The 24,497-nt window shown below is 41.7% G+C and overlaps 1 protein-coding gene across 3 annotated transcripts in view; it reads right to left on the bottom strand.

The window, feature by feature from the left end:
• The window catches only part of psen1 (presenilin 1), a 138,818-nt gene that overhangs the window by 54,805 nt on the left and 59,516 nt on the right, over window positions 1–24,497 (bottom strand). For all 3 annotated transcript variants that reach the window (XM_059951664.1, XM_059951679.1, XM_059951672.1), the window contains 2 exons: window positions 11,495–11,636; window positions 1,033–1,100 (listed from right to left, as the gene is read on the bottom strand). In XM_059951664.1, coding sequence (XP_059807647.1) covers window positions 1,033–1,100; window positions 11,495–11,636 — 210 coding nt within the window. The remainder of the gene's footprint in view (window positions 1–1,032; window positions 1,101–11,494; window positions 11,637–24,497) is intronic.

Genomic DNA, 24,497 nt, shown 5'->3' with positions numbered 1-24,497 from the left:
GTACTCCAAGGTAAATGTAGAGTGATGACAATTATGTTGAATTCCACAGGCAAACGAAAACTGTTGAAGATCTTGTCCGTTGAATCGATCCAAAGTCCACTTAGATATATCACCAAAGTGACTTGTCACAGGAATGTCGTCTTCAAGTAATTATCACATACCATACCTAGGCAAGGGTTAACTTCAAGTGGTCCCACTTGACATTCCTCAATCCACTCCGTTGGATAATATGAAGTGACAGACATACATTCTGGAGTAAACCTTGCCCTGACAGTTCTTAAGTCCAAGTCGTACTCGGACTACGAGAGCAGCTGTGTTCTCTCTCTCTCTGTAAAAATCAGAAGTGAGCTGAGAAAGCCGGTGGCTGATGTCATTGTTAGTCCCGCCTCATTCAGGCACTCTCTTAAAGTGACAGTCCACAGCAAACAAAACCTATGGGTTTGTAACACTGGCGTAATTGTTGCCTGTAGCACTGAGAGGTTGAAAATGTCCTTGAATACTCCCACCAGTTGGTTGCCACAGGTTTTCAGAGCCCTACCAGGTACTCCATTGGGACCTTCTGCTTTGCGAGGGTTCACTCTCTTTAAAGACATCAGCCTTTGAGACAGAGATCACAGTGTCATCAGGTGCAGCAGGGAGCTTCACAGCTGCAGTTATATTCTCCCTTTCAAAGCGGGCATAGAAGGCGTTGAGTTCATCTGGTAGTGAAGCATCGTTGCCATTCATGCTATAGGGTTTCACTTTGTGGAAAGTAAATCCTGTGAACCCTGCCAGAGTTGTCGTACATCCAATATCGCCTCCAACCTTGTATATACATACACACATATATAAAAATTGTAACTGAAAGTTCTTTTAATTGTATTGCAATATACCTACTGCTGCCGCTAAGTTAACAAATTTCACGACATATGCCAGTAATGTTAAAACTGATTCTGATTGTGAGTTTTTTTAATATATTGCAACCATTGCCACCAGCTAAATGACAGATTGTTAAATAAAGCAAATATAATTTTCAAAAAAGGTTAAACTTACCCTAAGTAGATGTAGGAGAAAAAGAAAAGGAGCAAGAGTGACGAGATTATCAGCCATCCATGAATGACCTATTTAAAAAACCAAGATCACGAATAAGCTTTCAGCCAAGCACTTTTATTTTACAAAGGCACAAAGTCATTAACATCCAGCTCAGGACAGGACTGGCGCAGTGTTCGCCTTCACAGACATACCTATTGCAGGTCATGAATCAACAGTGTCAAGGCTGTGGGTTCAAAAGACATGGGCGATTAAAAGTGGCAATGGGGGAGGGGGAGGATTGCAGTGTTGCCAAGGGGGCTGCCTTATGGGTCAGGTTTTAAAATTAGTAGCTCACCTGCCATGGCTGTTTGAAGAGTCAGCTAGATTTCAGGAATGACCTCATCAGTTTTCACCCCCAAACATCACACGTTATCAATTTGTTTATGGCTACTGAGGGCACTTGCTGAGTGCAGACCTGCTGCATTGTAACAGCACTTCAAAAGTAACTCAATGGCTCTAAAGACCTTTGGCTAGAAACATAGAAAATAGGCGCAGGAGTGGCCCTTCGAGCCTGCACCACCATTCAGTATGATCATGGCTGATCATCCAACTCAGAACCCTGTACCTGCTTTCTCTCCATACCCCCTGATCCCTTTAGCCACAAGGGCAATATCTAACTTCCTCTTAAATATAGCCAAAGAACCGACCTCAACTGTTTCATGGGGCAGAGAATTCCACAGATTCACCACTCTCTGTGTGAAGAAGTTTTTCCTCATCTTGGTCCTAAAAAGCTTCCCCTTTATCCTTAAACTGTGACCCCTCGTTCTGGACTTCCCCAACATCAGAAACAATCTTCCTGCATCTAGCCTGTCCAATCCCTTTAGAATTTTATACGTTTCAATAAGATACCCCCTCAATCTTCTAAATTCTAGTGAGTATAAGCCTAGTCGATCCAGTCTTTCTTCATATGAAAGTCCTGCCAGCCCAGGAATCAATCTGGTGAACCTTCTCTGTATGGCAAGAATGTCTTTCCTCAGATTAGGGGACCAAAACTGCACACAATATTCTAGGTGTGGTCTCACCAAGGCCTTGTACAACTGCAGTAGAACCTTCTTGAGAAAGGTCAGATGATAGAGAAGAGTAACTTCTATTTTTTTTGGCAGAAATACATGAGCAACAAAGTTGGTAGGCTTAAGCTCGTGTTTCTTGCAGTCTTTTCATGTTTATTTTTATGCTTTGTAAACTTTCTAATTACTGCAAAATTATTAATTATTGCTCCACCTCAAATGAGTCATTCACCCTAGGTTGGGAACCACTGACATGGGAGCTATTCAGCACACTATACCTATGCTCTCTCTTTGACATTATACAATTAATTCCATTTCTCTTTCCTTCCCCCGTTGTGCTGAGTTCTCCCTTTTATATATTGATCTGCCTCCATCAGCAGAATCCAGATCACATTACTCACACAGAAAAAACATTCCTTCCACTCTTTGCCACTCATCCAGGGATCGCCTTAAACTTGACTTCTCGAGTTATTGATTGCACTGTCACTGAATAAGTTCTCCATCTTTTGCTCTGTCTAAAAGCACCTGTCAAAATCTCCTCCACTTGTGTTGACGTAGGAGAACATTCCCTGCCTCTCCAAATGTTCCTCAACCCTAGAGTTATTCTAACAGATTTTCTTTTTAAGACCTTTGCTTTTTCAAGGTATTCAAAATGCAACAAGTACTTCAGCTGACTACTTTAATTCTCTATGGACATTCTATATCACCATCTTGTACCTCCATTTCATGATTAAGTGAAATATTTTTCAAAAGTAAAATTTTTGAGATCCAGTCACCATAGAACGCTACAGCACAGTACAGGCCCCTCAGCCCTCCATATTGTACCGACCCATACAATCCTTAAAAAACAGTACTAAACCCACACTACCCCATAACCCTCCATTTTTCTTTCATCCATGTGCCTGTCCAAGAGGCTCTTAAATACCCCTAATGTTTTAGCAAGTCATTCCAGGCACTCACAACCCTCTGTGTAAAAAAAGTACCCCTGATGTCTCCCCTAAACTTCCCTCCCTTAATTTTGTACATATGCCCTCTGGTGTTTGCTATTGGTGCCCTGGGAAACAGGTACTAACCATCCACCCTATCTATGCCTCTCTTTTAAATTGAAGCAGGAGATGGAGAGGGAAGAGGTAAAAGAAGCTTGGACAAGAAGCTGTTTTTTTTAAACTGATTGAGGCAAAGAGGCTAGACTGCACAGGCGAGTGACATAACGTGCCAAAGGTTTAAAAAGGAGAGGAAGTTTTCAACGGTCATTTAAATCGAAGCAAGAGACGGAGAGGGAAAAGGTAAAAGAAGCTTGGAGGAAAGCTGCTATTTTTTTTAACTGATCCGGGCAAAGAGGCTAAACTGTGCAGGCACGTGAAAGTCGGCCTCTGAGATCAGGGGGGGAATTTAAAACACTTTTTTAAATCAGCAGAGGCTCTGTACAAGCTTCACTCCAGGTGAGGTAAGGCCAGGTAAGCTCCTTTAATTAATCTAATTAGATTAGGAGTAGGTAATGGAGGCAGCAGTTAGGGCAGTTGTGTGCTCTGTTTGCAGTATTTGGGAAGTCAGGGAGAGCACAGCAGTCCCTGATGACTATAGTTGCAGAAGGTGCATCCAGCTGCAGCTCCTGACAAACCGTGTCAGGGAATTGGAGCTGGAGCTGGAGCTGGAGCAACTTTGGATCATTCGGGAGGCAGAAGCAGAAATAGACAGGAGTTTCAGGGAGATAGTCACCCCTGGGAGTCAGGAGACAGGTAGCTGGGTGACTGTCAGGAGAGGGAAGGGGAATAGACAGAAAGAGCAGAGCACCCCTATGGCAGCTCCCATCAACAATAAGTATACCGTTTTGGATACTGTTGGTGGGGACGACCTACCAGGGACAAGTTTCAGTGGTTGCGTCTCTGGCACCAAGACTGGACCCTCAGCTCAGAAGGGAAGGAGGGAAAAGAGGAGAGCATTAGTGATAGGGGATTCGATAGTTAGGGGGACAGACAGGAGTTTCTGTGGAAGAGATCAAGAATCCCAGATGGACAGTTGCCTCCCTGGTGCCAGGGTCCGCAATATCTCAGATCGAATTCTCAGTATTCTCAAGAGGGAGGGTGAGCAGCCAGATGTCATGGTCTGTGTAGGGACCAATGATCTGGGTAGGAAGAGTGAGGAGGTCATGAAATGTGAGTTTAGGGAGTTAGGTGCCAAGTTAAATGACAGGACCTCCAGTATAGCAATCTCAGGATTGCTACCAGTGCCACGTGCAGGTGGGTTTAGAAATAGTAAGATAGTGCAGATCAACACATGGCTGAAGACATGGTGCAGGAGGGACGGCATCAGATTTATAGATAATTGGGCAGTTTTCCAGGGAAGGTGGGACCTGTTTCGGCAGGACAGTTTACATCTGAACTGGAGGGACCCAAATATTCTTGCAGGTAGGTTTGCTAAAGAGGCTCCCGTGGATATAAACTAGATATGAGGGGGGAGGGGAACCAGAGTGTAGGAACAGATGTATGGGAGAAGGAAGAAAAAGAAGACAGTAAAGTTCTTTGTACTGTTAGAGATAAACAGAGAGGAAGAGGTGAAGAATTTCTTAAATGCATTTATATTAATGCTAGGAACATTGTAAGAAAGGTGGATGAGCTTAGAGCATGAATTGATACCTGGAAATATGATGTTGTAGCTATTAGTGAAATATGGTTGCTGGAGGGCTGTGACTGGCAAATAAATATTCCTGGATTTCGTTGCTTCAGGTGTGATAGAATCGGAGGGACAAGAGGGGGAGGTGTTGCATTGCTTGTCAGAGAAAATATTACAGCGGAGCTCTGGCAGGATAGATTAGAGGGCTCATCTAGGGAGGCTATTTGGGTGGAATTGAGGAATGGGAAAGGTGTAGTAACACTTACAGGGGTGTATTATAGACCACCTAATGGGGAGTGAGAATTGGAGGAGCAAATTTGCAAGGAGATAGCAGATACTTGTAGTAAGCACAGGGTTGTCATTGTGAGATTTTAATTTTCCACACATAGACTGGGAAGCCCATACGGTAATTTTCCACACATACTGTAAAAGGGCTGGATGGTTTGGAGTTTGTAAAATGTGTGCAGGGTAGTTTTTTGCAGCAATACATAAAGGTACCAACTACAGAAGGGGCAGTGTTGGATCTTCTGTTAGTAAATGAGATAGGTCAAATGACAGAGGTATGTGTTGTGGAGCACTTCGGGTCCAGTGATCACAATGCCATTAGTTTCAATATAGTATGGAGAAGGATAGGACTGGAGCCAGGGTTGAGATTTTTGATTGGAGAAAGGCTAACTTTGAAGAGATGCAAAAGGATTTAGAAGGAGTGGATTGGGACAATTTGCTTTAACAGAAGGATGTAATAGAGAAATGGAGATCATTTACAGGTGAAATTTTGAGGGTACAGAATCTTTATGTTCCTGTTAGGTTGAAAGGAAAGGTTAAAAGTTTGAGAGAGAGCCATGGTTTTCAAGGGATATTGGAAACTTGGTTAGGAAAAAGAGAGATATCTACAATAAATATAGGCAGCATGGAGTAGATAAGGTGCTCGAGGAATATAAAGAATGTAAGAAGAATCTTAAAAAAGAAATTAGAAAAGCTAAAAGAAGATACCAGGTTGCTTTGGCAAGTAAGGTGAAAATAAATCCAAAGGGTTTCTACAGTTATATTAATAGCAAAAGCATAGTGAGGAATAAAAATGGTCCCTTAGAGAATCAGAGTGGACAGCTATGTGTGGAGCCAAAAGAGATGGGGGAGATTTTGAATAATTTTTCTTTGGTATTCACTAAGGAGAAGGATACTGAATTGTGTAGGGTAAAGGAAACAAGTAGGGAAGTTATAGAAACTATGACGATTAAAGAGGAGGAAGTACTGGCACTTTTAAGGAATATAAAAGTGGATAAATCCCAGGTCCTGACAGGATATTCCCTAGGACCTTGAGGGAAGTTAGTATAGAAATAGCAGGGGCTCTGACAGAAATAATTCAAATGTCATTAGAAACGGGGCTGGTGCCAGAGGACTGGCGTATTGCTAATGTGGTTCCATTGTTTAAAAAGGGTTCTAAGAGTAAACCTAGCAATTATAGGCCTGTCAGTTTGATGTCAGTAGTGGGTAAAGTAATGGAAAGTATTCTTAGAGATAGTATATATAATTATCTGGATAGACAGGGTCTGTTTAGGAACAGTCAGCATGGATTTGTGCGTGGAAGGTCATGTTTGACAAATCTTATTGAATTTTTTGAAGAGATTACGAGGAAAGTTGATGAGGGTAAAGCAGTGGATGTTGTCTATATGGACTTCAGTAAGGCCTTTGACAAGGTTCCGCACGGAAGGTTGGTTAGGAAGGTTCAATCGTTTGGTATTAATATTGAAGTAGTAAAATGGATTCAACAGTGGCTGGATGGGAGATACCAGAGAGTAGTGGTGGATAACTGTTTGTCAGGTTGGAGGCCGGTGACTAGTGGTGTGCCTCAGGGATCTGTACTGGGTCCAATGTTGTTTGTCATATACATTAATGATCTGGATGATGGGGTGGTAAATTGGATTAGTAAGTATGCAGATGACACTAAGGTAGGTGGCGTTGTGGATAATGAAGCAGGTTTTCAAAGTTTGCAGAGAGACTTAGGCCAGTTAGAAGAGTGGGCTGAAAAATGGCAGATGGCGTTTAATGCTGTTAAGTGTGAGGTGTTACATTTTGGTAGGAATAATCCAAATAGGACATACATGGTAAATGGTATGGCATTGAAGAATGCAGTAGAAGACAGTGATCTAGGAATAATGGTGCATAGTTCCCTGAAGGTGGAATCTCATGTGGATAGGGTGGTGAAGAAAGCTTTTGGTATGCTGGCCTTTATAAATCAGAGCATTGAGTATAGGAGTTGGGATGTAATGTTAAAATTGTACAAGGCATTAGTAAGGCCAAATTTGGAGTATTGTGTACAGTTCTGGTCACCGAATTATAGGAAAGATGTCAACAAAATAGAGAGAGTACAGAGAAGATTTACTAGAATGTTACCTGGTTTAGCACCTAAGTTACAGGGAAAGGTTGAACAAGTTAGGTCTTTATTCTTTGGAGTGTAGAAGGTTGAGGGGGGACTTGATAGAGGTATTTAAAATTATGAGGGGGATAGATAGAACTGACATGGTTAGGCTTTTTTCCATTGAGAGTAGGGGAGATTCAAACAAGAGGACATGAGTTGAGAGTTAGGGGGCAAAAGTTTAAGGGTAGCACGAGGGGGAATTTCTTTACTCAGAGAGCGGTAGCTGTGTAGAATGAGCTTCCAGTAGAAGTGGTAAAGGCAGGTTTGGTATTGTCATTTAAAGTAAAATTGGATAGGTATATGGACAGGAAAGGAATAGAGGGTTATGGGGTGAGTGCAGGTCAGTGGGACTAGGTGAGAGTAAGCGTTCCAGAAGGGAACTAGAAGGGCCGAGATGGCCTGTTTCCATGCTGTAATTGTTATATGGTTATAATCTTGTAGACCTCTATCAAGTCTCCTCTCATCCTTCTACGCTCCGAAGAGAAAAGTCCCAGCTCTGCTAACCTTGCTTCATATGACTTGTTCTCCAATCCAGGCAACATCCTATTAAATCTCCTCTGCACCCTCCCCATAGCTTCCACATCCTTCCTATAATGAGGTGACCAGAATTGAACACAATAATCTAAGTGCAGTCTCACCAGAGATTTGTAGAGTTGCAACATGACCTCTCTACTCTTGAACTCAATCCCCATTACTGAAGCCCAGCATCCCATAGGTCTTCTTAACTAACCTATCATTGAAAGATTATGCACATGATCTTACTTTCTGCAGCTCTTTAAATTGTTTCTATTGCTATTCTTTTTCCTGAACATATCACTTCACACTTCCCTGTCACTGCCCTGAAATGTATTAACATGCTCACAGTTCACCTCATCTCCAGATCTTATAACATGTGCAAAACTTCAAATGACACCCAAGCTGGAACATAGTGGTCCTCATATTGACTCATAGCACATTAGTCCCTCATCTAATGTTGTATTCATGTTCCCACTATTAGTTCTTTGAGCATGCACTTCCTAAGAAACTGACTGAAGTTTTCAAATTTCACCTAGACACCATCTGAACCATCCTCACTCGCTATTACACTCAGACAGATTGATTGCATGCAATTTGCTTCCAACAAGTCTGTGCACCCTTTCATTTATTATCCTCTCTTGCTGGATTATGACCTCAGGTTTTCTCCATCACTGATTCTGAATGGACTGGCCAACATCAGTCAGTTTCGTCCTTCACATCTAATTTTAAACATGCTGTAATAAGTACCATCCCCCAGAATCCCTGCAAAAACCACCTTCATTCCTCCAGTTGTCTCAGATCCATCCCATTTGGAGTTGGAAGGAAGAACTGTCAACTCTTAACCAGTATTGTTACTTCCTCCTCCTCCTCCTCAGTTAACAGTATACCCATTTTACAAGCATCTCAACTGTGCCCTCCGCCTTTGTAACAACTTTGGGAAGCCTTCCTTTTACACTCAAAGGAATGCTCTCCTCTGTTCAAGAGATACCCAAATGAAGGCCCTCTATCATTCAATAATCTGCTATCTTTTTAACTTCTAAATGCCTCAGATAAAAACACATCTGTAAACTATTTTTGATAATCATACGGCTTTCCATTGATTGAGGTCGACTGTGGATGTTGGGTCCTAGCTGTTGAAGTCAACACATAAGCCAGGGCAATCTGATTTGAAGAGCAGGCTCCCCATCTCCATGTAGCTGATTAATCCAAAGGAAGAACAGAGACCAATACAGTTTGGTACCAGTGACATCACAGGATTTGCCTGTCAGTGTTGAACTCAATGTAGGACTGCTTTAGGGATTTCAGCTCTGTATTTTTCCTCAGGGTTTACTCCCAAAGCCATCCCCATGTATGGGAATAGCCGCAAGGCAGCTGAGGTGTTAAATCAGTGTTTCCCTTCCCCTAGATGAGCTACCAACTACGGCCGATCAGCACCATGTGTCCAAAGCAACTGGCTTTAAGATGTCAGTAACCCATCTTTGCCCCTTCTCCTGTCAGCAGAAGCAGTTCTGCTAGGCTTAGTAGTGAAGCCAAATGTGGAGGCCAGGAACAGGCTATCAGAGGTTATTTGAGATGCATGCCATTGGGAGTATTTAACATGTTAACATTTAACATAGCTTATCCCCACTATCCTCACCCCAATGTCTCCTGGCTATGACAACCTTAAGGAACCTGTCAACAATATTATGATCACTGTACCCAAAAATGGCCCTCACTGAGGTTAAGCTTTTTCCAAAACCCTCAATTTGACTCAGCTTCCATCTGCAATGACTGGAGCACATTATCCATAGAATGCATGTCAAGAACTGTTCCTTACCCCCATCTCCCACTGGCCTTCACACTTAACATACCAATATGGGGGTAATTGAAGATTTGCTCTTGCCTCACTCCACGCTCTCTCATCTCCCTTGTTATCACAACAGTAGTTCATGCATCTTTGAGATTTTTATCTACACATGATTTTGATCTTTACCATTAATGAAGACATTATCATGCCACTATTCTTCCTTATTTATCAGGGAAATTCACCACTTTATACAAAAACATCTTTTTTTTTAGTTATACATGGCTTAATACTGTCATTTGGCTCCTCCTCTCACAGGAAAAAGGTTCATAAATACCTTTTAACCAAGAGTATACAGTTTCCACCTGCCTTTTTGTTTAAGTTTGATGACTGTTACTGCTACTACGTTATCTATATGAGCCTAGAGTTCACCAGTCTCCACATTACCAGAGAGCTTACAACCACCTGTGAATGCTTCCCATAAATATCAAATTTATAGTGCCAAATTGCTCTTTACTTTTTCAAATTCTCATGTAATATTTCTCATACTTTCATACAACAGATGATTTAACCCCACACCCATGTTGGGTCTCCTATTCTATACAGTATCTTTTTCCTCCCAACCTATTCTGTCTCACATTGCCAACAACTTACCCATCACAATTTTCCTGCCATCCACCCACACTAGGGGAAATTTTATATATTTTGTTCCAATATTAAGGCGTATTGAGTCCATGCCAACTCTCAGGGCAATCTCATCAGTCCCATTTCCCAGTAATCCATTCTATCCCACACACCCATCATCTCCACCTGATTCCCCCTTTACACACAAGGCAAATCAATCCACCAACCTGCACACCTTGGGGATGTGGAAGAAAAATGAATCACCAAGTTACAGTCATAGGGAGAGCATGCAAACTCCACATGGAAAGTACTCAAGGTCAAGACTGAACACAAGGTGTTGGCACTATAAGGCACCAGCATACCCTCTTCCTCTTCATTTCACCCTGAAAGTCCACCCCCTTCCAAATTGGTTTCAACCTGCAGCACTAGTTCACCTTGTCCTGATGATATTTGCTCTATGTACTAGTCATCTTTCCCACAAACTATATTCATTCAAATGATTACTCCCATCAGAAAAGAAGGTTCTATAAATGTTTTTACAATAATTTCAATACGTCCTCTTTTGTCCCCAAAAAAACTAGAAACATAGGATAGATAAGAAGCTGACTATGAGTGGACAAAATGGTACCTAAACCAGAAACAAAAGCCAGAACTGAGCAGAACATCAGTATAGCAAAGTACTGGCACAGAGGTGAATCAAAACCAGGTCTTGAGCTAAGGCAATTTGATTAACAAACAGTAATTATTAGTATTTGGGACAGAAAAAATACATTTGTTAAATTTTCCTGTGCAGGGGCAGCAGATCCCGAGAAAATATTGAACACAGAAACAATGACATGGGTTTGGATAGGTTTTCCAACAGCAAGATGTCCAAAACTGCATTACAAGAGGACGCATCAGAAAATCTAACACAATAAAATAGCTATATCACACGTTAAAAAAGTAGGTTTTTTAAAACGGTGCTTAATGGAAGAAAGAAAAGAAAATGAAACAAGGAACTCTACAGGTTAGTAAACAGGCCAGTTTTCAGGGATACATAAAAGGCCAGCAGAATAGTTGAAAGAACAGATTGGTGAGCACATGGTATCATTGAAGTGAACAAATACAAACCACTGATTAAGGAAACACATTGAACAGAGAAGATAACACAAGAGGAAGCTGGCCTTAGCAGCTTTAACACATTTTATGAAAATTAAATATGTGCAACTGCTGTAAACCAATGACATCACCCTCACCCTCAAGATTTAACCTAGTCTCCACCATCAACCAGAAAAATCTTTTGGAGATAACTCTTGAAGGAGTTCCCAAACTTTTTTTATGCCATGGACCCCTACCATTAACTAAGGGGTCCATGGGTCACAGCTTACTGAAGCAGCTTACAGTTTACACCCTTCATTCTCTTAGGAGGGAATAACAAAACATGTGCCTTATGAATCAAGAAAATTTGTAGCACATACGTACCTTGTAGCACCTGTATTTGTAGAGGAGTACAAGAATCAGTGTCATCACCACAATGACACTGATCATAATAAGAGTGTTCAAAATGGAATTTACAGCACGCTGTCCAATGTTATCTGTGTCTTCTGTAAAAGGTGTGTACAATCTGCAGACATAAAAAGCCCATAAGAGTCAGACCACTTCCACCTGGATGATTACTTCCTAAGTAAACTGGTGTTGAATCAATTATCATTAACAAAAGTTTTTCCAAAACTTTTAACAGGCTGTGCAACTGGTTAAATCCTCATAGTGCCAACACACCTATACCCTCCATTTTTAAATAATTTCTTACAACACACACAAAATGCTGGTAGAACACAGCAGGCCAGGTAGCATCTATAGGAAGAAGTACAGTTGATGTTTCAAGCCGAGACCCTTCGTCTTTAAATAATTTCTTGTTTGTTTTAATTATAAGAAAATGCACTGATATCCTTAACCAACAATACTGATCATTTGCATTAGAAAAATAATTAGAAAGGAAATTGGAAAAGCCCATCCACACCCCAAGTGACCCTTTTCACTCTCCCTGCATATGAGGATTTTCTCCTGCTGATCAATGCCAAGCTAAAGTCAAATGGATCCTATAAATCATCCAGGACCTCATTCTACTAACCATTCAGCACAGGCAAGTACATTGATAGAACAGGGTTAGCAGATGAATTGTATCAGAGTGCAATTGTTCACAATTGTCTCTATTTATTCCACTGCTCTGCATTTCACTCTCAATACAGCAAAAGCAACTATTTACTGATCAATTACTTTAAATATGATCTGATAACTTTCTAGCTTCTCATCCCGTTTGTTTCCCAAATTAGATATATCACTTGGGTGACATGGAATTTGTCCGTGGCAGCAGTGCAGTGCAAAGGCAAAATTACTACAAATTACAAATAAAATCCATAGTCTACATTGTATATCTGAATATAAATATTCAACCAAGTTATAATCTAGATGCATAACTATTTTCTGCTCTTGATAGAGATTTGCAGATTCAAAGAATTTAAATGAGGGTTATCAACAAAAGATTAGTAAGGGATATGTGCTATCAAAATATTCATGGTTATTTTTACCCCTCAAGATTCTGATTAAAATATCTATGTCTAAGGTATCCCTTACAACTTTTGAATGTAAACAGTGAGTTTTTTTTTTCTTGTGCTATTGTCAATGAAATTAGTCAGAGTGGAATGGTGAATCTTTGGAGCAATGTGGGAAGCCAAAGACAGATGAAAATGAGAGAGCTTTGAAGAGTTAAGGTGACTGACACAAGTAACTCAGAGATTTCCCTGTAGACTGAACACAAAGACCAAGGGCCAAAATAATCCTTTCAAATTAAGCAGCAAACGCACTTTTTCTAATTTAGTGGATTGCATTCAGTGCTTGAACTGCACTTCTTCAACAGCAGGCAAAAGCCAGGTAACCACTCTGCAGAGCATCTTTGGCTCAACCTGCAAGGGTGACCTGAGCTTCCAAAATAACTAACAATCCTACTTTAACAATTCAAAAAATTGCTGGAGGAACTCAGTAGACTGAGCAGCATCTGTGGGGATGTGGGAAGGAGCTGTGGGCACTTTGAATCCTGTTGCAGGGTTTTGACCCAAAACATCAACAAATCCTTCCCCTGCAGATGTTGCTTGACCTGCTAAACTCTTCAAGCAGATGTGAGTTGGTCCAGATCCCACCATCTGCAGTTCCTGTGACTCTTCCATTCTCTGCCCCATTTTCATTTTGACCTCACTGCCCCTTAGCCTTTTACATCACTCCAAAAGCAGCCCACACAAGCTGTCTGCACATGTTGTAACCCTCTGGACTTCAAAATAGAATTTAACTATTTTAGGTAACCACCCTTTTCCATGTCTCTACTCTTGTAACTCTGATTCAACTTGCTTCTTTTTCTCCTCTCCTATTTCTAATAGCAAGCAATTGCCACCTTGTTTTCCCAGGAACAAAGGAAGCTGAGGAATGATGTGAGAGATCAGAGCATCTTGGCTAGATAGTCAGAGTCCTTTATCTTTTAAAACAGAGATGAGAAACTTGTTCTTTTTTTAAAAAAGCAGAAGCTGTTAATCTTGAATGTATTGTCAGAGGTGACAGCAGAGTTACATACAATTATGCTTAAAGGACAGCCAGAAATTTCGCTAAGCAAGGCATGAAGAGATGATTTATAATGTGGGCAAGTGGTTTAGTGTAGATGGGTTAAAGTGTGTGTGTGTGTGTGTGTGTGTGTGTGTGTGTGTGTGTGTGTGTGTGTGTGTGTGTGTGTGTGTGTGTGTGTGTGTGTGTTTGTGTGTGTGTGTGTTTGTGTGTGTGTGTGTGTGTGTGTGTGTGTGTGTGTGTGTGTGTGTGTGTGTGTGTGTGTGTGTGTGTGTGTGTGTGTGTGTGTGTGTGTGTGTGTGTGTGTGTAGACATTGACCAATTTTAATCTCAGTTATCAGACATCCACTCATCCACTTCACTTCCTGCACTCCTCAAGACAACTAAAAACACATTTGTCTTTTCATTCAGTTTTCATAAGAGTCCCTGACCTGATAAATTGACAGTTTCCCTTCTCATCCTCCTAGTGACATTAACAAACTACTGCATAGTTCCCTGCCTTTTGTGTATACCCTTTTTTTGGGGTATACCAACTACTTTTCGAATGATTTGTTAGGGTTCATCAGCACCCCTACAGTGAAAAACATCTAGCCTGAATTTATCATTGCTGATAATGCTGATGGCAGGACCTTTGCCTGCAAAGATCAATAGTGAAGAACAAACCTCTGAAGTGACAGCATGATCATTGGTGACTGTAGAGGCCAATTCTGGATCTGCAGACTCTGAAGCAGCAGGGACCTGGGAGCATCTATGATACAGGTGCTTGGGTAAGTAGGACCCTTCCTGCATCCCCTCTTCTCTTCAGCAGTTGCTCTTCTGGATTCCTCAAAATTCTGCCAAAAATTTTGAGGAATCCAGAAAAGAAATCCACTGATCATGATCATCTCTAAATGTGATAAAGAAGCATAGGTGATATTGTCATTATTTCTTTGAACATCACGTCCACAATTTTCCTGGTGTACACTGAGACAAACTAATTTCTGACATCTCACCCTTTACCATTGCATAGCTCAGTGGCTTGTCCATAACCCAAATTTTGTTCTGTTGTGTTCCAACAGTTCATGAATAGGCCATTCCATCCCTGTGCCAATCTGACTGTTCAATACAGCCACATGCCTACACCAATCCCAAGGTGGGTTAGTGATCTTGAGGTGCATGAGGCTGGACAAAGCCAGGACCTTGTGGGACACGAGAAATCACTGGGGTCTTGGTACCTTCCTTAGCCTCAAGTGAGATACCTGCAAATAGTGCACTAATACAAGCAACAGTTGCAAGGACAAGCCAGGTAACTACAGCCGGTGAGCTGAATTTGGAAAGATGCAGACCAATTTATACAGAATTATTTTGTACATGGGATATCTTCTCTTCTAAAAAAAGCTGAAATTTTAAGACTTGACCAAGGGAACTGACAAGGGCAAAGCAGTAGCTTACATGAATTTCAGCATATGATAAGCTTGTTCAAAATGTGAGATCACCTAGGATCCAGACTGAGCTAGCCAATTGGAAATAGAGAGTAACACATTCAAAATGCTGAAGGAACTCAGCAGAGCATATTTGGAAAGGAATAAACAGTCGACATTTCAGGCAGAGACCCTTCATCAGGAATGATGAGATCCTCTAATCTTTGTACGTGTTACTCTGAATTTCCAGCAATCTGCAGAATCTTGTGGTTACAAATGGATACAAATTTGGCTTCTTCATAGGAGTCAGAGGGTGGTGGTGGAGGGTTGGCTTTTCACCCCCAGAGTGGAGAGGCCTTTGATCCTGCACTGTGTGCCACTGACGTCAGTGCTAAGCTCTGTTATTTGTCACATATATTAATGATTTGAATGAAAATATCACTGGCATGATCCGAAAGTCTGCAGATACCAAAATTAGTGGCGTCATAGACAGTGAAGAAGCTTGCCCAAGGTTACCACAGGATCAAGACTAACAAGGAAAGTGGGCTGAGGATGGCAAATGGAATTTAACTCTGACAAATGCAGAGTAATATATTTTGGGAAGATATTCCATATGCAGAAGTGTGTATGGATCTGGAGGAAATAGCAGAGGTACTTAATGAAAACTTTACTTCAGTATTCACTATGGAAAAGGCTCTTGGCGATAATAGTGACGACTTGCAGCAGATTGAAAAGCTTGAGCATGTAGATATTAAGAAACAGAATGTGCTGGAGCTTTTGGAAAGCATCAGGTTGGATAAGTCACCAGGCCCAGATGAGATGTACCCCAGGCTTCTGTGGGAGGTGAGGGAGGAGATTGCTGAGCCTCTGGCGATGATCTTTGCCTCTTCAATAGGGATGGGAGAGGTTCCAGAGGATTGGAGGGTTGCGAACGTTGTTCCTTTATTCAAGAAAGGGAGTAGAGATAGACCAGGAAATTAATAGACCAGTGAGTCTTACCTCAGTGGTTGGTTAAGTTGATGGAGAAGACCCTGAGAGACAGGATTTATGAACATTTGGAGAGGTATAATATGATTAGGAATAGTCAGCACAACTTTGTCAAGGGCAAGTCGTGCCTTACGAGCCTGATTGAATTTTTTGAGGATGTGACTAAACATATTGATGAAGGAAGAGCAGTAGATGTAGTGTATATAGATTTCAAGAGGCATTTGATAAGGTACCCCATGCATGGCTTATTGAGAAAGTAAGGAGGCATGGGATCCAAGGGGACATTGTTTTGTGGGTCCAGAAATTGCTTGCACACAGAAGGCAAAGAGTGGTTGTAGATGGGTCATATTCTGCACGGAGGTTGGTCACCAGTGGAGTGCCTCAGGGATCTGTTCTGGGACCCTTATTCTTCGTGATGTTTATAAATGACCTGGATGAGGAAGTGGGGGGATGGGTTAGTAAGTTTGCTGATGACAGGAGGTATTGTGGATAGTGTGGAGGGTTGTCAGAGGTTACAGCGGAACATTGATAGCATGAAAAACTAGGCTGAGAAGTGGCAGATGGAGTTTGACCCAGAAAAGTGCGAAGTGGTTTGTTTTGGTAGGTCAAATATGATGACAGAATATAGTATTAATGGTAAGACTCGTTGGCAGTGTGGAGGATCAGAGGGATCTTGGGGTCCAAGTTCATAGGACATTCAACACAGTTGCACAGGTTGACTCTTTGGTTAAGAAGGCATATGGTGTATTGGCCTTCATCAACCGTGGAACTGAATTTAACAGCCAAGAGGTAATGTTGCAGCTATATAGGGCCCTGGTCAGACCCCACTTTGAGGACCGTGCTCAGTTTTGGTCGCCTCACTACAGGAAGAATGTGGAAGCCATAAAAAGGGTGCAGAGGAGATTTAAAAGGATGTTGCCTGGATTGGGGAGCATGCCTTATGAGGATAGGTTGAGTGAACTCGGCCTTTTCTCCTTGGAGAGACAAAGGATGAGAGGTGACCTGATAGAGGTGTATAAGATGCTGAGAGGTGTTGATCATGTGTATAGTCAGAGGCTTTTTCCCAGGGCTGAAATGGTTGCCACGAGAGGACACAGGTTTAAGGTGCTGGGGAGTCGGTACAGAGGAGATGTCAGGGGTAAGTTGTTTTTCTTTTGACTCAGATTGTGGTGAGTGCATGAGCTGCTGGCAACAGTGGTGGAGGCGGATATGATAGGGTCTTTTAAGAGGCTTTTAGATAGGTACATGGAGCTTAGAAAAATAGAGGGCTATAGGTAAGACTAGTAATTTCTAGGGTAGGGACTTGTTCGGCACTACCTGTAGGGTTGTAGGTTTTCTATGTTTTTTTTCTATTTACAGTGAATGGCAGGGTCCTGGGCAGCACTGTAGAACAGAAATATACATAGTACATAGTTTCTGTAAGTGGTAATGCAGGTAGCCAAGATAAAGGTGTATAGTACACTTGCCTACTTTGGATGGGACATTAAGTACAAGAGTTAGGATTTCATTTTAGAGCTGTACAAATGTTCGTGAGAATATCTATTAATACTGTCTGTGCAGTTCCAGTCACCATACTATAGGTAAAATATAATAACGTAGGTAGAAAATACAGAAAAGATTCACAAGGACTTTGCCAGTTCTGGAAGGCTTGAGTTATAAGGAGGGACTGGATACTCTGGAATGAAGGAGACTGAAGGTAACCTTAGATTCAAAATTACAATGTACACCAAAACATCCAGTGATCAGAAATGAGCGATTTCAAATTCCTGGGTGTCAACATCTCTGGGGCTCTAACCTGGTCCCAACATATCGATGCAGCTAAAAAGAAGGCAAGACAGCTGCTATACTTCAATAGGAGATTGAGGAGATTTGCTTTGTCAACTGAAACACTCAAAAACTTCACAGGACCGAAAGAACCTACAGAAAGTTATGATTAGTCAGCTCTATCTTGGGTTCTAGCCCTTCACAGCATCCAAGATATCCACAAGATGCAGTGCCTCAAAGGCAGCCTCCATCATTAAGGACCCCCATCACCCTGGACATGCCCTCTTTTCAATGTTACTGTCAAAGGAGGTACAGAAGCCTGAAGGCACACACTCAGTGATTCAGGAACAGCTTCTACACCTCTGCCATATGATTCCTATATGAACATTGAACCCATGAACACTACCTCACTTTTGTTTTATATATATTAATTTTAATTTGTACTTTTTTAATCTAACATTATAGAGTTTAATATAATGTTGTAATAGACCTGATAATAAATCTGATTTTGAAAAATGTCATTTACATTCACACTCAAGGATATGCTGGGAGCAGCCTGCAAGTAAAGACATACATTCTGCCACCAGCATAGCATGCCCATAATATTTAGCAGAATTGTCAATGTTAAGACCGTGACACAAAACTGTGAGTGGAAGAGTCAATGTAAAGAGAATACTTTGCTCTGAATTTTCTCTCAGTGTAAAAAGAAAAAAATTCTCACTATTCAATAAAATCTCTGGCTATTTCCTGACACATTTATTTCTCCTGCCTATCATCTCTGAAGCCTTTCTGTATCCTGCCCATCACTGCACTGCCACTGAGACTTGTATCACTAGCAAACACCTGATCCCCTCACCCTCACTGATAAATCTTGTTAAAGGCCAGCACTGATCTCTGTCACCCAACTGGTCCATTTTGTAATCAGAAAAAGACCTGTTCAATCTTTCTCTGTTTGTCTGCCCCTTAAAAATCCTCAACACATGCCTCAACAGTCCAATCCTCAATCCACGTCTCCCATGATCCAATCCTCAATCCATGCCTCCATGATCCAATCCTCAATCCACGTCTCCCATGATCCAATCCTCAATCCACGTCTCCCATGAACCAATCCTCAATCCACGTCTCCCATGATCCAATCCTCAATCCACGTCTCCCATGATCCAATCCTCAATCCACGTCTCCCATGATCCAATCCTCAATCCACGTCTCCCATGATCCAATCCTCAATCCACGTCTCCCATGATCCAATCCTCAATCCACGTCTCCCATGATCCAATCCTCAATCCACGTCTCCCATGATCCAATCCTCAATCCACGTCTCCCATGATCCAATCCTCAATCCATGCCTCCATGATCCAATCCTCAATCCACATCTCCCATGATCCAATCCTCAATCCACGTCTCCCATGATCCAATCCTCAATTCACGTCTCCCATGATCCAATCCTCAATTCACTTCTATGTGACTCAATTCCATGTACTTCTTTTCTGTTTAATAACTTCTTAAGGGACATTTCATTGGGACTTTTCCAAAGTGTAAAACCACGGCAAATTCGTCAAGCACCACCTCTCATTTAAAACCCTATATCAACCAGGCCCAAGCCTCCTATTATTTTCCACATGCCCTGTTAGTTCTTCCCTAATAATTTCTACCATTTCCCCTCCCTAACTGATGACAGGCTGACTGGTTTATAGCTCCCTTTCTCCCCTCCATTCTTAATGTATAAGATGGCTTCTTTTTAATACAAGTTTTACAAATTTTGCCTGAAGTTTATTTTCATTCCTCATCTTTGTCATTGCCAATGAACAGGGCATTTTTTTTCCCCACTTTACTGCTGCCAAGTTCCTGGCTTCTTAATTGCGATGCATTTCTGCTGAACAGTTTCCTATTTCGGTTTAGTTTGTTTATCTGTACATTATTTTCTGGTTATTTCACTTGAGTCTGATCTCTTCTATTCCTCAATAAATACATTCAGCCTATTAACACACTTAATCATTACTTTCAACCTTGTGTTTCTGATACACTACAAGCAGTTTGGAAACAGAATAAAAAGACTTCCAGTGTGATGTCCGAAAGATGGAAAAGGTTCTGCTAATTGTTATTTTACCTCATTTAATGGATCACTCTTGTGAAATGAATGAAAGAAAAATATGAGTGCTAAAAGAAATAGAAATATTCCAGTGCTCTGCAGAGACAAGCTAAGAAATACAGAACTAATGCTTCAGTCAAGGCATTTCAAAGCAGCTATATTACAGATTTAACTACTTTAAAGTCAATAGAAAGGTGAATGGAAGATCTGTGATGTGGAGGAGGGCAGATTTTTTCCACCAGCCTCCATATCTAATTAATTTCTCTAATTTTCATTGCCAAGGCTATCCCCACCCAATCTGACAAGCTCTCTTTTCTCAACACCCTTCTGCCTCAGTTACTTGTCTTTTTTTTTGCAGGGACTGGCTTAGGTGAAGAAAAGTTCCAAGAAATCCACTAACCCTTGTGGTTACTAGTTATTTGCTCTCCATTACACCCAGTTGAACCATCTGTAATTTTTGGGCCAGGAATCCCAACAACGTACATTTTCAATTTTACTTTACATTTTAAGAATGTGCATGTATTGTTTAATTGTGAAAGTTGTCACTAAGTTTGATGCACTTCATGTCAAATGTACTTAGGGAAACTTTCTTCATCAACACAAGAGATCCAAACTAGAGTGAATGTGATAGTGGATCTCCTATTAGGGAATGAGACAAGGCAGGTGACAAAAGTATGTGTAAGGGAACACTTTGAATCTAGTGATCATAATCCCATTAATTTCCAGATAACTATGGAGAAGGGTAGGATTGGTCCTTAAGCTGAAATTCTCAACTGGAGAAAGGCCAGTTTTGATAGCATCAGAAAAGTTCTGGCAAGCAACGATTGGGATAGATTGTTCTCTGGCAAAGGGACACTGAGTAAGTGGGAGGCATTCAAAAGTGAAGTTGAAAGTGAAAGTGAAAGGGTTGATGAAGGAAAGGCAGTGGATGTTGTTTACAAAGACTTTAGTCAGGCCTTAAAACAACACCCACATGGGAGGCTAGTCAAGAAGGTTCTGTCAGTGGACATTCAGGGTGAGGTAGTCCGCTGGATTCTACATTGGCTTCACAAATGCCAGAGATAGTAGATGGGTGTCTCTGTGACTGGAGGCCTGAGACTAGTGATGTGCCAAGGGTTGGTGCAGTGACCATTGTTGTTTGTCATTTATATCTTTGATAGTATGGTAAACTGGATCAGCAAATTTGCTGATAAAACCAAGATTGGGAATCTAGTGGAGAGCGAGTAAGGCTATTCAGACCTCTGGAAAAAATGAGCTGAAAAATGGCAGATGGAATTTAATGCAGACAAATGTGAGGTGTTGTACTTTGGGAGGATTTGTACTGAGAGTGGTAGGCATTGGAGGAGTGCAGCAGGACAGAGGGATCTGGGGATACAGATCCTTAATTCCTTGAAAGCGGCATCACAGGTAGATACTGTCATAAAGAGGGCTTTTGACATATAGCCCTCCAAATTGAGTATAGGACTTGGGATGTTATGTTGAAGTTGTACAAGATTTTGGTGAGGCCTAATTTGGAGCACTGTGTGCAGTTCTGGTCACCTCTCCACAGAAAAGATAACAATAAGATTGAAAGAGTACAGAGAACATTTACAAGGATATTGCTGGGACCTAAGGATTTGAGTTACAGGGAAAGTTTGAATAGATTAGGACTTTATTCCCTGGAATGTAGGAGAATGAGGTAAAATTCAATAAAAAACACTGAACATAGAACTGTACATAGAAATCATGGTTGACTTAACTAATCCCTTATGCCTACACAATCTCCATATCCTTCCATTTTCTTCACATTTATGTGTCTATCTAAACATATCCCTAATTATCTGGTAGCGTATTCCAGGTACTCACCACTCAACACTGTCCCTTGTGTCTCCTTTGGACTCAACCCCCCTCACCTTAGGTGCATACCCTCTGCTATTAAGACATTTTAACCCTGGGAAAAAGATGCTCCCTGTCTACTCCATCTATGTCTGTCATAATCTTATAAACCTCTATCAGATCTCCCCTCAGTCTCTGCCACTCTAGAATAAAGTAAGGACGAAGGGTCTCGGCCCGAAACATCGACAGCACTTCTCCCTAGAGATGCTGCCCGGCCTGCTGTGTTCCACCAGCATTTTGTGTGCATTGCTTGAATTTCCAGCATCTGCAGATTTCCTCGTGTTTGCCTTATCAACCTGTACAACCACTTTCAGGGAGCTATTAAGTTGGACCCCAAGATCCCTCTGCTCATTAACTTTGCTAAAAGTCTTGCCTTTAACAATGTGCTGTTCTTTCACATTTGACCTATCAAGGTGCAACACTTCACATTTGGCCGGTTAAACACCATCTACCATTTCTCTGTCCATATCTGCAACAGATCTATATCCTTCTGTATTCTTTGCCAATCTTCTAAGCTTGGCAACCACACCAACATCAATCTTTGCATCATTTGCAAATTTACCAATGCACCCTTGTAAATTTTCATCCAGGTAATTTAAATAGCATCATAAACAGCAGAGGTCTCAGCATAGATCCCAACAGAACATCACTAATCACTGACCTCCAGCTAGACTAAGTGCCTTCAGTCACTGCGTTCTATAGGACAAACAGCCCATTCACCATGGATCCCATGCATCTTAATCTTCTGGATGAGCATCCCATGGAGGACCTTGTCAAACGTCTTACTAAAATCCATGTAGGCAACATTCATGGCTTTACCTTTATCAATCACCCTCATCACCTTGTCAAAAACCTCAGTCAAGTTACTTGCCCTGCACAAAGCCATGCTGACTCTCCCTAATTAGGCCATGGTTTTCCAATTTCTCATAAATCCTATCCCTAAGAATCCTCTCTAGGAAATTCCCTACTACTGATGTGATGCTCACCAGTTTATACTTTTCAGGATTGTCCCTGGTTCCCTTCTTGAATAATGGAACATTAGCTACTTGCCAGTCCTCTAGAACCTCACCTGTGATCAGAAAGGACACAAAGATATTGATAATCTCATTGCTTGCCTCTCTCAGTAACATGGGGTCCCATCTGGTTTTGGATATTTATCACCTTAATCTTCTTTAAAAAACCAACACTACCTTCTCCTTTACCTTGAAATGCCCTAAAAAATTAATACACTCAGCACTAATCTCCCTATCCTCCACATCCTTCTCCTTGGTAAATACTATTACAAAGTACTCATTTAGGACCTCACCTACATCCTCTGCATTCAACAGAATGTTCCCTCCTTTATCCTTCAGTGGTCCTACTCTCTCCTTAGTTATCACCTTGCTCTTGTTGTATGTATAAAATGCCTTGAGAGTCTCTTTAATCCTACTTGCCAAGGACTTTTCATGGCCCCTCCTTGCTTTCCTAATTCCCTTCTTGAGTTCTTTTCTGGCTTCTTTTTAATCCTATAGAGCTCTCTGATCCTAGCTCCTTAGCTTTTATATATTTTCCCTTTTTCTTCCTAACTACATTCATTACCTCTCTTGACACTCAAGGTTCTTTTACCTTGCCATCCTTGTCCTTCCTTCTGACTAGAACATACCTGCCCTGTACTCTGTACAGTTCGTCTTTAAACACCCTCCACATGTCAGATGTGGACACCCAAAAACAACTGTTCCCAATTAACTCTCGCTGCTTCTTGCCAATTATTTCATGGAGGTCCTATTCTTTGGTATCTATTGTAACTCCCTATACTCACTGTACAGGACATCTTCCCCCTTCTACCCATATCATTAGAGCCAATGCGCACTACAACCCCTGAATGCCACCTTCCCAAATGAGAGTTCTCTGCAGCCACTCTGAGACATCCTGGCTTTCCTATCACTATCACTCTACCTTTCTTTACCATTCCCTACTGAGCCTTAAAACCAGTCCCAGTGCCACTTGTCTGGCTGCTACTGCTGTGCCCTGATGAGTCATCCCACTCAGCAATATCCACAGGGAACAAGAGAAAATCTGCAGAATGCTGGAAATCCAAGCAACATACACCAAATGCTGGAGGAAATCAGCAGGTCAGGCAGCATCTATGGCAAAAAGTACAGTTGACACTTTGGGATGAAACCCTTCGGTGGGACTGGAGAAAAAAAGCTGAGGGGTAGATTTAAAAGGTAGGGGGAAGGAGAGAAAACACCAGGTGATGGGTGAAACTGGGAGGAAGTAAAGAGGTGGGAAGTTGATTGGTTAAAGATACAGAAGGCCATGGAAGAAAAAGAAAGGGGGGGGGGGTCTTAGTCACAAACTTCCAGTAATGCCGTCCACCACCCCCTTTATCCCTCCTCACCTTATCTCTTTGCCCACTCATTGCCTCCCTCAGGTGCTCTTCCCCCCCATTTTTTTCCCATGGCCTTCAGTCTCTTTCACCAATCAACTTCAGAGCTCTTTACTTCATCCCTCCCACTCCTGGTTTCACCTATCACCTGTGTGTTTCTCTCTCCCCTCCCCACCACCTTTTAAATCTACTCCTAAGCTTTATTTTCTCCAGTCCTGCCAAAAGGTTTCGGCTCGAAACACCAACTATACTCCTTTCCATAAATGCTGCTTGGCTTGCAGAGTTCCTCCAGCATTTTGTATGTGTTGCTCAAATACCCAAAGGGATATTATTGCTGAGGGGAATGGTCACAGGGGAACCGTAGACGGACTGCTTACACCCCTTGCTTGCCCT

Source organism: Hypanus sabinus, chromosome 2 (genome assembly GCF_030144855.1).
Source record: "Hypanus sabinus isolate sHypSab1 chromosome 2, sHypSab1.hap1, whole genome shotgun sequence".
Taxonomy (NCBI): Eukaryota; Metazoa; Chordata; class Chondrichthyes; order Myliobatiformes; family Dasyatidae; genus Hypanus; species Hypanus sabinus.
This window is presented reverse-complemented; position numbering and strand designations above follow the sequence as displayed.